The sequence below is a fragment of the Podarcis cretensis genome (assembly GCF_951804945.1).
Source record: "Podarcis cretensis genome assembly, chromosome: 8".
Taxonomy (NCBI): Eukaryota; Metazoa; Chordata; class Lepidosauria; order Squamata; family Lacertidae; genus Podarcis; species Podarcis cretensis.
In genome coordinates, this window is record NC_137177.1 from 5,125,276 (window position 1) to 5,139,477 (window position 14,202).

At 51.5% G+C, this 14,202-nt stretch overlaps 1 protein-coding gene across 2 annotated transcripts in view; it reads right to left on the bottom strand.

Annotated features, from left to right (window-relative positions):
* SIPA1L3 (signal induced proliferation associated 1 like 3) overlaps nt 1-14,202 on the bottom strand; it is a 108,798-nt gene that overhangs the window by 55,317 nt on the left and 39,279 nt on the right. For both annotated transcript variants that reach the window (XM_079985276.1, XM_079985277.1), the window contains exon 2: nt 1,048-2,757. In XM_079985276.1, the coding sequence (XP_079841402.1) occupies nt 1,048-2,452 (1,405 nt within the window). In that variant the 5' untranslated portion in view covers nt 2,453-2,757. The remainder of the gene's footprint in view (nt 1-1,047; nt 2,758-14,202) is intronic.

Sequence of the window (14,202 nt, forward strand, 5' to 3'; positions counted from 1 at the left end):
TTTTAGAAGACATCTGAAGGCAGCCTTGTGTTGGGAGGTTTTTCCATGTTTGACTGTGCTTATAGTTTTTAATCTGTTGGAAGCTGCTCAGAGGCTGGGATAACCCACCCAGAAGGGCAGCATATCAATAAACAATTATTATTATTATTATTATTATTATTATTATTATTAACCCCAAGGGTCATCAACCCCCTGGAGAAGAGACATTCCGTTGTACCCGGCTTCTATATCTGCCTTTCCAACACTGCAGATAAATACATCATAAATCCACTTTTAGAAGACATTTTTCTTTTTTCCTTTCTCCTCCTGTGATGAGGCTGCATTTTAATTTTAATGTTTCAATGTTGTATTTTAATCTTGTTTTTAAGTAGTATACATTCAACTTGTTTTTATTATTGCTTGTTAGTCGCCCTGAGCCCGGCCTTAGCTGGGGAGGGCAGGGTATAAATAAAATTTATTATTATTATTATTATTATTATGAAGGCCACCCTGTATAGGGAAATCTTTAATGTCTAATGTTTTACAATTTTTAATGTGCTGGAAGCCACCCAGAGTGGCTGGGGAAACCCAGCAGGATGGACAGGGTATAAATAATAAAATTATTATTATTATTATTATTATTATTATTATTATTATTCCAACTAAGCCCAAGGAAGAACTTCCTTGCGGCAAGAGCTGTTTGAGAGTGGGACTGACTCCCTCGGAAGGTGGTGGTCTACCTCCACTGGAGGTTTCCCAAGCAGAGGTTGACTGGCCATCCATCAGGGATTCTTTCGCTGAGATTCTTGCATTGCAGGGGGTTGGTCTAGATGGCCCTTGGGTGCCCCTTCCAGCCCTACAATTCTGTGCTCCACCTACTGAGCAATTGGTTGCCTTTTGCCAGGAGTTATTATCATCAAATAAAGAAGCTCATCAACATCATCATCATCATCATCTAAAGAAGCTAAGCAAATTCCTGAGCAATGTCCGGTTGCCACAGGGGCAGCGCAAGACCCTCCCTCCTGCTCCTGGCCCACCCTGCCAGGGCAACCCCGGAGCGGTGCCCACCTTTGCCGCAGAAGTGCTCCTGGTAGTAGCGGGCGCCCAGGTCGACATGCTCAATGCTGTAGTGTTTCAGCCGCGCTACGTTGCGCTGCAGCTCCTTGGGCACCTCCAGGACGGAGACGCTGGCGTTGGTGCAGCACGGGGCGGGGGACGCCTCCGCCAGGCCGCCCCCTCCTGCCCCTGCGGCCTCCCCGCCAGGAGAGCCAAGAGAGGCGGGCGAGGCCCGTGAGAAGCTGACGTCGCGCTCGCGCTCCCCGCCCACCTCGTTGCGGAAGTGCGGGCAGCTGAGCAGCAGCCCATTGCTGCGGCTGTTCCCGGGGTCGTGCCCCAGGTGCTCCTTGAAGTTCGGGTCCTCGGAGCCGAGGAAGGGGGCCGCCGCAGGCTCCGGGGGGCCGCAGGCCCGCGAGGCGGAGGAGACAGCTGAAGCGGCCGAGGCCCCCGTGGCGGTGTTCCTCCTTTGCGCCACGTAGGCCCGCCGCGCCACCACCTCGTTGAGGTCAAAGAGCATGCTCTGGACGTCGTAGTGCGCAAATCTCTTCTGGCACAGCCAGGGCCGCCCGCCTGCGTCCTCGGGGTCCGGAGGGCCACCCTTGCCGCCTTCGGGGTCTCCCCGGCCGCTCCGCAGCTTCCGGAAGATGGAGTCCCCGCCACTCGCATCACCCCGAGGTCCCTTCTTGCGGGACTTCTCCTTGGGTTGCAGGGGGAATTCGTCCGCGCCCAGGAGGGAGAGCGCCTGCTGCTCGCTCCGGGCCTCAGCTTTGCTGCTGCCCCGTGCCGTGCGGAAAGACCCCGCCTGCTCCTTCCGCTGCGCCGCCTTCCCACTGCGAAACTCATCCAGCATTTCGTAGAAGCTTTGCTCCGAGACGCCCTGAACGTCGATGGAGGAGGTGCTCCCGTACTCCCGGAAAATGGGCAGCTTGGTGCCAGCCCCCCGGGGCTCAAACGCCTCCTGCGGGTCGCACTCACTGAGCGTGACCTCGCTGCTGCTCCGGTTCCGCAGAGGCAGGAAGCCCCGGGCCGGGGACCGTGGCCAGCCATCAGGGAACTCCGCGTCCTTAGAGCGCCGCCGGGCCAGGCGCTGGAAGCCCCGGGACGTGCCAGCAAAGGCGGCCCCATTCTGGAAGCCGCGGCAGCCCGTGGTTGGCGTCTCCAGGTCTCTCGAAGTGCTGCTGGCGGCAGTGGCAGGATCTTTCAGCCCTTCTCTCTTTGGGGGCCAGTCGGCGATCCTGGCCCGCACACCCATTTTGGGCATGGCTGGGGTGGCCGTTGCCGGCCGTGAGGAAACGGGCGCCTCCGCTTGCGCGGCACAGCCATTCTGGGCCCAGAACCCCGGGGAGTAATAGTCGCCGCCTTTCAATCCGGGGCCCCCCACGTCACCGCTCTCATGAACAGGCCGGTACGATGTCATAGTCCAAGGGAAGAGAGGACTGCGACTCCCTGTTCGAAGGGGCCACTCATCCCCATCGGGGAACGCAGACGTCAGCCGTGACTGGGGGGCACGGCGCCACGGGACGCCAGCCCGCGAGAGCCCCCCTCGGGGCTCCCTGCTGGGGGACCGGCCCCTGCGGCCATCGCACTGGCGAGCAATCCTCAAGGCGCCCCGGCATTTGCAGGAGGAGGCAGCTGGAGAGGAGGGCCGTCAGAGCTTCTTCTGGCAAACCCCAGGCTAATCCGGTGACGTTAACCGTGGGAACGTTTCACTCTGGGCCATCCCTGCGGGAGAGGAGGGCAGAAAAGAAAGAGATGTTAGCGAGGGAGCCCCTGCTCATGTCACCGGTAGCTTCAGATTCACAGAAAGATAGAACTGTGGGGTTGGAAGGGAGCCCTAAAAGCCATCTAGCCCAACCCCCTACAATGCAGGAAACACAGGTCAAGAATCCCTGACAGGTAGCCATCCAGCCTCTGGTGAAGGAGAGTCTGCCACCTAATAATAATAATATTAATATTAATAATAATATTAATAATAATATTAATATTAATAATAATAATAATAATAATAATAATAATAATAATTTATTTATTTATACCCCGCCCATCTGGCTGGGCTTCCCCAGCCATTCTGGGCGGCTTCCAACAAAATATTAAAATACCGTAATACATCAAACATTACAAGCTTCCCTAAACAGGGCTGCCTTCAGATGTCTTCTAAAAGTCTGGTAGTTGTTCTTCTCTTTGACATCTGGTGGGAGGGTGTTCCACAGGGCGGGCGCCACAACCGAGAAGGCCCTCTGCCTGGTTCCCTGTAACTTGGCTTCTCACAGGGAGGGAACTGCCAGAAGGCCCTCGGCGCTGGACCTCAGTGTCCAGGCGGAACGATGGGGTGGAGACGCTCCTTCAGGTCTACTGGACCGAGGCCATTCAGGGCTTTAAAGGCCAGCACCAACACTTTGAATTGTGCTCGGAAACACAAGGATGTCTGCCCTTCCGTCAAACATCTCCTATCCTCAGAAAGTTCCTCCTCATGTTTAGTTGGAGTCACACGCTGGCAAGCTCAAACTCCACAACCACGAGGGACTCGCACTCCACCCCACCCCTACGCTGTTCCCGGCAACACAGACTCAGGAGAAGTCCGGACAGAGTGTGGGCGGCTCCAAAGGACATTTGAGCTCTTTCCTGCTCTTCACAGTGAGTCAGTAGATGCCGTTGTCCACAGATGCCGGATGAGTCCAGCAGCATCACGCCATCTCGGAAACTCTATGGGACATCTGAAATACGTCCCAACCATTTCACGCACTCTCCTAAGAACATAAGGCAAGGATCTGCTGGATCAGGCCCAAGGGGGCCCATTGAGTCCAGCACGCTGTTTTCATAGCAGCAAACAAGATGCCCCACTATCCCCATGGAAAGATAGATAAAACTTTACAGTGGTACCTCAGGTTACATACGCTTCAGGTTACAGACTCCACTAACCCAGAAATAGTGCTTCAGGTTAAGAACTTTGCTTCAGGATGAGAACAGAAATCGGGCTCCAGCGGCATGGCAGCAGCAGGAGGTCCCATTAGCTAAAGTGGTGCTTCAGGTTAAGAACAGTTCCAGGTTAAGTACGGACCTCCGGAACGAATTAAGTACTTAACCCGAGGTACCACTGTATTCACATTAGCCAATGGCCATAGCAACAGTAAAACACTACAGTATACGGAGAAAAGGAAGTCTGATATGAGAGCACAATTTACAGTCCTGAATCAGCCGTCAGTTAGTGGCCCTTATTCCGATTGCCCCTGCTACGAACCTAGCAACCTTTGCTGTTATCTGCTCCTTTTGATCTGATAGAAGAAAGGACATTGTGGCAGTGGTTGAGCGCCCTGGGGTGGTTAGTACGAGTGGGGTGAGGATCTCGTTCCTCAGGTCTTTGTAGAGAGTACAAGACAGGAGGATGTGTGCCGCTGTTTTGGTGCTGCCATCTCCACAGGGGCAAAAGACGTTTCTCAGGCAGGATCTTTTGGAATCGACCTTCGAGTACCGCAGATGGCAAAACATCCAGTCTTGCAAGTGTAAAAGCACGTCTGCATTTTGGGATAGGTTTGTGCAGATATGGGGCCAGAGAATCAAAACGGAGAGGTGGAAAATGAACATACCAAGGGCAGAATTTCCTTATAGTGGCCAGGTTCTGATGCTCGATACCTTTTAGACGGTGACGGATTAGACTGTTTGCTTTAGTAGGGCCCATAGTGAGTAGGTGTGGTGGGGCCTATCCCCATGGATCTAGGGGCGGTGCACAACATAAAAAGCCCTCTCCTCTGTGAATGTGCCTGGGAGAGTCTGTGGGGCTGGCAGCATCAGGGGTTGGATTCCCCTTTGCAAAGCCTTGGACTGAAACCACAAGCCCAGAATGCACAGGAAAGCAGTAAGTTGGCACTTCACACAGAGTCAGGCTTTTGGTCCTCTAAGCTCAGGGCAGCCGACATCGACAGTCCTCCTGGGTCTCACACAGGGAATCTTCCCCCCACCTAGAGACGCTGTCACCAAACATCGCCCCTTCCCCATGAGCAAGAAGATAAAGGAAAGGATACATTCACGCAGTGCCTAGTTAAACAGTGGAACTCCCTCCCACAGGAACCTGGATGGCTTTGAAAAAGGACTAGGCAAATTCACGGGGGAGGAGAGGGCTGCTGCTACTACTACTACTACTAATAAATTTTTATTTATACCCCGCCCTTCCCAGTTCAGAAAACCAGGCTCTGGGTGGCTAACAACGAATTTAAAACACTTAATTGATGCAACAAAAAACAGAATAAAATACAGTATAAAACGTGAATAACAATAAATTCGGAATTCAAAAATCAATTTAGGGGGGAAATCCATCCAATAAACATTAGATGATCACCAGGGATAGCTGGCTAAATTATTTGGGCCGGCGAGGAGACCAGGGGAGAATTAGCTGTGGGATCCCAGAGCGGGTAATAAAAAGGGGAAGGGGAGGGAAGGAAGGGGAATAAAAGATCAGGCTAAGTTCAAATTGAAAGCCAGGCGGAATAGCTCTAACTTACAGACCCTGCGGAGGGAGGTTAAATCCTGCAGGGCCCTGGTCTCCTGGGACAGAGCATTCCACCAGGTCGGAGCCATCACTGAGAAGGCCCTGGTCTGTGAGAACAGGAGCCTGTGCTAGATGGACCACTGGGCTGATGCAGCAAGATCTTCTTAGGATCTTTAAGGGGTGTGTGGAACTACATCCTTTGCCCGTGTCCTGCCTGCAACCCTCTGGGCCATCTTTCCCACAAAGCAAAGCCTCAACTGCGCCCCTTCTGCACCCCTGCCTCCCTTTCCCATACAGAGACAAGTTGCTCTTTAGAAATGTCACGCTGGGGGTGTGCGGCCCACGTTCCTCATCCCAGCAGGTGGTGAAAGAGGCTCCTACCCAGAGGATGGCAGCGTTTTCTCACCCGGGAGGCACAGATCTGTACTTTCACAGCCTGCCACCAACCTGCTGGGGAGGTGTGTGTGCTCCTCTTAATTCTATTCCCCCAGCCCCCCCTCAAATGCCCCCCACCCAGGTGGTGTCTCCGGTGATGGCAGCAGCCTCCTCTTAGAGGCTCCCTCCTCCCCATAAAAACCCCTTTGTCTGGCTCTGGGAACAGGGCACCTTGGCATGGCCACCGCTACCCTCCTTTGCAGCCTCACCGTGTCTCCCTTGGCTCGGGTGTCCAGGGCCCTGCGAAGCAGAGGCAGCTTGGGTGATGTCACCCTTGCAGGTGGGGAGTTTCCTTCCGTGGCACAGGGATGCCCTGAGGCCATGTAGAGGCGGCCTTCAACCAGCTTCCCTCTCGGCCTGCTGGGGCTTGCTAGGTTCAACGAGGGCAAAGGAAGCTCTTCTGCCACGTTGGCCCAGGCAAGTAGCATCATAAGTAGAGCCTGCAGGATGAGGCCACATCTAATCCAGCGGCTCTCTCAGAGGCCAAACAGTTGCCTGTGATCAGAAACATTGTTCTGCCTTTGCAGCTGTAGGCAGCAGAGTTATGACCATGGCTAGCAGACATTGATAGCCTTGTCTTCCATAAATTTGTCTAGTCCTATTTTATAGCAACCTATGCTGGTGGCGGGATGCGGGTGGTGCTGTGGGTTAAACCACAGAGCCTAGGACTTGCCGATCAGAAAGTCAGCGGTTCGAATCCCCACGACAGGGTGAGCTCCTGTTGCTCTGTCCCTGCTCCTGCCCACCTAGCAGTTCGAAAGCACGTCAAAGTGCAAGTAGATAAATAGGTACCACTCTGGCAGGAAGGTAAACGGTGTTTCCATGCGCTACTCTGGTTCGCCAGAAGCGGCTTAGTCATGCTGGCCACATGACCCAGAAGCTGTACGCCAGCTCCCTCAGCCAATAATGCGAGATGAGCGCTGCAACCCCAGAGTCGGCCACGACTGGACCTAATGGTCAGGGGTCCCTTTACCTCTTATGTTGGTGGCCTTATCATGGCTGGCAGCCATCAGCAGCCCTTTCCTCCGTGAACTTGTCTGATCTTCTTTTCAAGTTATCCAAGTTAGTGGCCATTGCTGCCTCCTGTGGCAGGGAGTTCCAGAGTCTGCACTGCATACACATACTCTTTATTTAATCCGTCCTGACTCTCCCAACATTCAGCTTTGTGGGATGCCCATGGGTTATGAGAGACGGAAAACGCCTTTCCCCTCTCTGCACCGTTTTATAATGTCACCTCTTCCTCGCCTCTTTTCCGAAGGCCAGAGAGGGTCAAATATCCACAAGGAAGGGGAAGTTCACTGCCTAAGCAGGAAGCGCACTTGCACTGCTGGAGAGGCTGCCTCTACTCCACAACGGCCCCGCCTGCCTCTTTGGAGAAAACCTGACCAGCTTCCAAGCTGCATATTTGTCAAGGGCGCAGTGCTCTGAGCGAACAACCCTGGGCTGCCGGAAGTTCAGGTCCCACAAGCCACTTCAGTCCAACTCAATAGCTTTATTGTTCTAGCCCAAGGCCATGACAACTTCGTAGCAATAGTATTGATGAAATAATGCAGAACAGACATCCACGAGACAAACCAACATCCGGGCACGAGAGAAAGAAGATACCAGAAGCAGCAGCGAGTTTAAATTACAAATTAGACCTCCAGAGCACCAAAAAACAGCTTACAGAGATTTTATCTAACTCATTTTTCCTGGGCTTTTTCTTGTGGTCAATGCATGCACCACAAAGCTATTATCATCCCTCAGAAGGAAGTGAACTGTTTCAGCAGGGTAAGCCGGCTTTCCTTTGCGAGCAAATGTTCCCGAAAGCAATCTCTTGGGTGTCCGTATAAGGGGCAGGCGTATAAGAGGTGTCTTCCACCTGAGGCTGACCACAAACTCAAAAGCCTGCCTGCGTGCGGGACTGTGTTGCAGGGGCCAACACAAGCTGCGTGCGAACGCTCTGCACAAAGCTGGGAGCCACGAGGTCTTGGAGCTCCGTTCAAAGGAGAGCCTCCCTGCTTGAGAGACACAGCAGGAGCCTATAGGCTAGGGGTTCCCAGCATGGTGCGCTGCAGAGGTGCTCGGGCAACAAGTCCCATCAGCCCCTGCCCGCAGGACAAGATGCTCGGGGGTGATGGAAGCTGAAGCACAGTGACATCTGCAGGGCAATCAATGCCTTCATGATAAAGTTCTAATTCTGGTAGGGTAAAGCCCCCCCCCCCCAGCTCTATAATTATTTGATGTTTGATTCTTGGTTTTTTGGGTTGCGGACCACCGAAACCTGGAAGTACCGGAACGGCTTACTTCCGGGTTTCAGCGGTTGTGTATGCACAGAAGCACTAAAAACATGTTAAGGGGTGATATGATAGCCATGTTTAAATATATAAAAGGATGTCACATAGAGGAGGGAGAAAGGTTGTTTTCTGCTGCTCCAGAGAAGCGGACACGGAGCAATGGCTCCAAACTACAAGGAAGAAGATTCCACCTAAACATTAGGAAGAACTTCCTGACAGTAAGAGCTGTTTGACAGTGGAATTTGCTGCCAAGGAGTGTGGTGGAGTCTCCTTCTTTGGAGGTCTTTAAGCAGAGGCTTGGCAACCATATGTCAGGAGTGCTCTGATGGTGTTTCCTGCTTGGCAGGGGGTTGGACTAGATGACCCATGAGGTCCCTTCCAACGATTTTAAGATTGTATGTTGTGCCACAGGTGCCCATCAGGGGAACCTCCGGTGCAAGCAGCCACTCAAGACACCCACGCTCACCCTATGAAGCCTTCGCAGGACCCTCTTCTGGGCACAAGGGAAACGGCTTGCTAGGAGGCCAGCAGCACCCTGGGAAACAACTTTAACTGAAGCAACCCTGGCGGGAGGGAGAGAGGGAGGCGGGCAGCCGAGATAATTCAAGACGACAACCTTCATGCAGAATCATCCCCGGCTGCTGATCCGTTTGCGGCCGCCCCACAAAGAAAATTGCAGTGTCTGATTTCATTTGGGGGAATCGCGGGAGTTGTCAACCCCAAAGCCTCCTCAGGCACGGCAGGACTCGGCAGGAAAGCACATCTGCTCTCTCTCCCCCCCCCAAAAAAAATACAGCAACGGGAGGATTCCTCAGCCTGCCTCTGCCGGGAGGGAGCAAGCAGCCCAGCTCCAGGCCTCACTCTGTGGCCTGCATGCCTCATTTTGCACCTGGCCATCTGCCACCTGCGACCAGGTGAAGATGCTCAGCTCCCAGGTTGTCGCCTGAAGTCTGCACCATCTGGAGGTGCATCCTGGGAATCCTTGGACATGGACTGTTTTCTCACACTCAGGAATTCTATCTGTTGGATTTTATCTGAATTTCAGGGAACAAAAGTCGTATTGAAAAATACAACTTTCAAGCCGTCTGTCCCAAAAATGGCAACTAGGTGCTCCATTTTGGCGAAGGTAACCCTGGTACGACAAGGCTGTATATTGTCTCCCTGCTTATTTAACTTATATGCAGAATTCATCATGCGAAAGGCTGGGCTGGATGAATCCCTAGCCAGAATTAAGATTACCGGAAGAAATATCAACAACCTCAGATATGCAGATGACACAACAATGATGGCAGAAAGTTAGGAGGAATTAAAGAACCTTTTAATGAGGGTGAAAGAGGAGAGCGCAAAATATGGTCTGAAGCTCAACATCAAAAAAACGAAGATCATGGCCACTGGGCCCATCACCTCCTGGCAAATAGAAGGGGAAGAAATGGAGGCAGTGAGAGATTTTACTTTCTGGGGCTCCATGATCACTGCAGATGGTGACAGCAGTCACAAAATTAAAACACGCCTGCTTCTTGGGAGAAAAGCAATGACAAACCTAGACAGCATCTTAAAAAGCAGAGACATCACCTTGCCAACAAAGGCCCATATAGTTAAAGCTATCGTTTTCCCAGTAGTGATATATGGAAGTGAGAGCTGGACCATGAAGAAGGCTGATTGCCAAAGAATTGATGCTTTTGAATTATGGTGCTGGAGGAGACTCTTGAGAGTCTCATGGACTGCAAGAAGATCAAACCTCTCCATTCTGAAGGAAAACAGCCCTGAGTGCTCACTGGAAGGACAGATCCTGAAGCTGAGGCTCCAATACTTTGGCCACCTCATGAGAAGAGAAGACTCCCTGGAGAAGACCCTGATGTTGGGAAAGATGGAGGACACAAGGAGAAGGGGACGACAGAGGATGAGATGGTTGGACAGTGTTCTCGAAGCTACCAGCATGAGTTTGACCAAACTGCGGGAGGCAGTGAAAGACGGACACGACTAAACGACTAAACAACAACAACCCCGGTTTGGTGGACAGTAACCATTTGGTGTCGTACATCCAAGCTTCTAGCACTGCTTTCCCCCCATCCCTGAAATCCATCTGCCTTGGACAGCTTCTGCTGCATGCTGAAGACATGCCTCCAGACCCCTCTGACCACGGACAGCGAAGGCTTTTCCTTTTTTTGGGTTAGTCGATTACGTGCTGCTTCTGTCTGCCCAGAAGCACTTTACCTGCTTTTACAGTTGCATGCAAACGGTTCTGCTTCTTTAATTTGCTTATAATTGCACGGCCACAATGCCGTCACCCGCGCTGGGACCTTCCTGAGAAGGGCGGGTAAAAAACCCTGCCAATAATAAACCATTCAGCAAGAGTCATGCCGGGACGAAATGGTTGTTGTGGAGACGTTCTTAGCTTTGCATAGCAATGCCGCAGGCCACTCCCCTCACATTCCAGATTTTGGGCCAGGGCTTGCATTTCCCCCTACAGTTATGTGCACCCAAATGTGCAATGGGGGTGGGGGTGGAGAGAAGAGACATGAGATGACAAAGTGTTGTGCCCCCGCGGCAAATCTGCCAGTCTTCTCAAGGTGCCACAACAAGACGGTTAGATGATCTCAAAAAGGCACCTGCTTCACGGGCCCAGGCCTAACTCCTTTGGCCGGCCAGTCGCTGGGAGCTCAGCCAGCTTTGGAAAAATTCAATCACAGTCGCTTCTGGTCTCTGACATGCGTTAAGGAGCGCAAGAGCGCATGTCAGCGCACCAACAAGGTGGCAGCAGCAAGTCAAAAGCTGGCAACCATCACGTAGCTTAGGGCTGACTCATAGAACTGCCCGAACTCTGCTTAAAAACCTTCAGCTAGCCAAGCCACCTGTGCTAGTTGCCCTCCTCAGATTAAAGGCAAGCCGCAAGAAAAATGGGGCTCTTGGGATCACCTTTCTCTTTTGGCATGGTTGGGAGAACACACACAACAAGGTCCATTTGAAGCACACCTCAGGAGGAAATAACAGTAACAAATAATAATAATAATTTATTATTTATACCCTGCCCATCTGGCTGGGTTTCCCCAGCCACTCTGGGTGGCTTCCAACTAAATATTAAAAATACAATATACAATGCAAAAATACAAATACACAATGCAAATCTGCCCATGGAGGACTCGGGCAAGGATGGATCGCCTATTGAAAATGCTCGCCAGGGTCGATTTTTCTGGCAGAACGAAAGGAGGGAGGGAGCATCCATTTAAGCAATTCTTCAAACAATGACCCTTGCAGGGGAAGGCAGAGAACAGGTGCCCCCCTCCCTCCCCAGCCATGGAGTCAGATGGCCAAGCAGCAGAAGCAGCAGCAGCAGAAGCAATGCCTGGAACAAGAACACGGAAATATGCAAGATTTCTCCACAGGCAATTAAAACAGGCTGAATTAATCAGGAAAGTGTAGGAAATGGCCCTGTCTTTCAGAGAGGGACTCACAGGCAGGCCAGGCCCCAGAGGGGAAGGGGGTGGGACTCAAGGAATGGACAAATATACAATGGCCTCTCCAAGTCAAAAGTTCACAGCCCAGAAGCCAAAGGCCCTGAACTAAGGGCTGGGTGAGCATTTTGGCTTCATTAGCCCAAAGGCAGTGGCTGCCCCCTTGCAAGCAGCTGCAGACACCCCCAGGCAGAGCAGGACAACCTGGGGACTTGAAGGTATACAGTGGTACCTCGGGTTATAGATGCTTTAGGTTACAGACTCCGCTAACCCAGAAATAGTACCTTGGGTTAAGAACTTTGCCCCAGGATGAGAACAGAAATCGTGCAGCAGCAGCGGGAGGCCCCATTAGCTAAAGTGGTGCTTCAAGTTAAGAACAGTCTCAGGTTAAGAATGGACCTCCGGAACAAATTAAATTCTTAACCCAAGGTACCACTGTATCTGGAATTTTCTGAAATATAGTGGATGCTCGTGATCTGTGCAGGAGGCACATTCGCAACCCGCAGCACCACGTCTGCACACGCGCGGGTTGCGATTTGGCACTTCTGCGCATGTGCAAAGTGTGATTTAGCGTTTCTGCGCATGTGGGAGCCCCAAAACCCGGAAGTAACCCGTTCTGGTACTTCCAGGTTGGCACGGTGCACAATCCGAAAACGCGCAACCTGTATCTGTAACCTGAGGTATGACTGTACAGGCATGCATTGCAATACGTTGGACTTGCTGTTTTTTGACAAGCACCATGAGACGAGGGCTTTCAAAGGCTTCCCCTGCAGCAAGGAGAGTTCCCCGGATTTCTTAAAGAAATCAGTGAAATGGCAGGTCTCCTGGCTTGCTGGAACGGTTTGCAAAACAACAACACCCCGATTCCACAGCCACTGCAGTTTCCTTGCACCCCACTATACTGAGATGAAGATGATTTATTACTTGCCCTTCACCCAAGGGTCCCCAGACGGGGTCGCAAAGATTTAAAATAAAGCATTAACTGCTTTTTAAAAAAACAACTTTGCAGTTGCAAAAAAACCCAAACCACAGTAACACCTAATAAGAAGCGACAAGAGCTCATACCATTGCTTATATTAGATTTAGATTTCCAATCTTTCTGTGATAGAAGCCTTCGAGTTTGTTTTCTCAAGGGAGATTACTTTCCCCCGCCACCCACACAAGTATGCTGCATTTAGGCTCACAAATGCAACCTGCAATTTATTCCTCATTGCAGGGGGTCAGGCTAGATGGCCCCTGGGGTCCCTTCCGACACTGTGTGATTCTACCTTCTAGGTAAGAAGCAACGAATAAAGCAGCGATGGCCACCGACCTGGCTGGCTATAAAAGAAGATGAGAAGACGGCTGTCAATGTCTACTAGCTAGGAAGGCTGAGCCACAGCCTCCCAGTTGAATCCCAGTTGTGGGAATCCAGAGGAAGGGAGAGCGTTGTTCTCGCACTCGGACCCCGCTTGCAGATTTCCCATAATGGGCATCTGGTCTGCCACTGTGAGAACAGGATGCTGGACTCGATGGGGACCTGGCTGGATCAAGAAGGCTCTTCTTTTGCTCTTAATAAATCCTCCTGCCCTCTTACGGACCTTTTTCACGAAAGGGGAAATGAACTTGGTAAATCTGGATTTGAAAATTGAGGGGGGGGGGAATTAGCTTATAGAATGTTGTTGTTTAGTCGTTTAATCGTGTCCGACTCTTCATGACCCCATGGACCAGAGCACGCCAGGCACTCCTGTCTTCCACTGCCTCCCGCAGTTTGGTCAAACTCAGGCTGGTAGCTTTGAGAACACTATCCAACCATCTCGTCCTCTGTCATCCCCTTCTCCTTCTGCCCTCCATCTTTCCCAACATCAGGGTCTTCTCCAGGGAGTCTTCTCTTCTCATGAGATGGCCAAAGTATTGGAGCCTCAGCTTCAGGATCTGTCCTTCCAGTGAGCACTCAGGGCTGATTTCCTTCAGAATGGAGAGGTTTGATCTTCTTGCAGTCCATGGGACTCTCAAGAGTCTCCTCCAGCACCATAACTCAAAAGCATCAATTCTGCGGCGATCAGCCTTCTTTATGGTCCAGCTCTCACTTCCATACATCACTACTGGGCTTATAGAATAGCTGGGTGTTAATGAGTGAATACTATATTTAGCTAACAGAGAACCGGAAGTCTTCTTATCTCTCTCCCCCCCCCCTTTTATTTTCATCCTCTCTCTTCCCCCCCCTCCCTTTCCCTTCTGTTCCTTTTCAGATTAGATTTTAAGAACATTTTTATTATTATTATTATTCTGGTGCATTATAAAAAATAAACTTTGCATTGGGTGTGGACTTTTGCATATCCTTGGGCAAGTATCAATAAAAACAGGTATGAAAAATAAAATGAAAATAAATTCTCCTCCCTCCAAGGGGTGCAGGACCACAGCAAACCTGCTCTGGCCACCATGTTCCTTGGCAGAAATGCCTCTCAAAGCCGTTTCTTTGCCTTCTGATTCTAGGAGTCCCCAGTCCCAGGAGACTCATCTTTGCCCATCTGATTCTAGG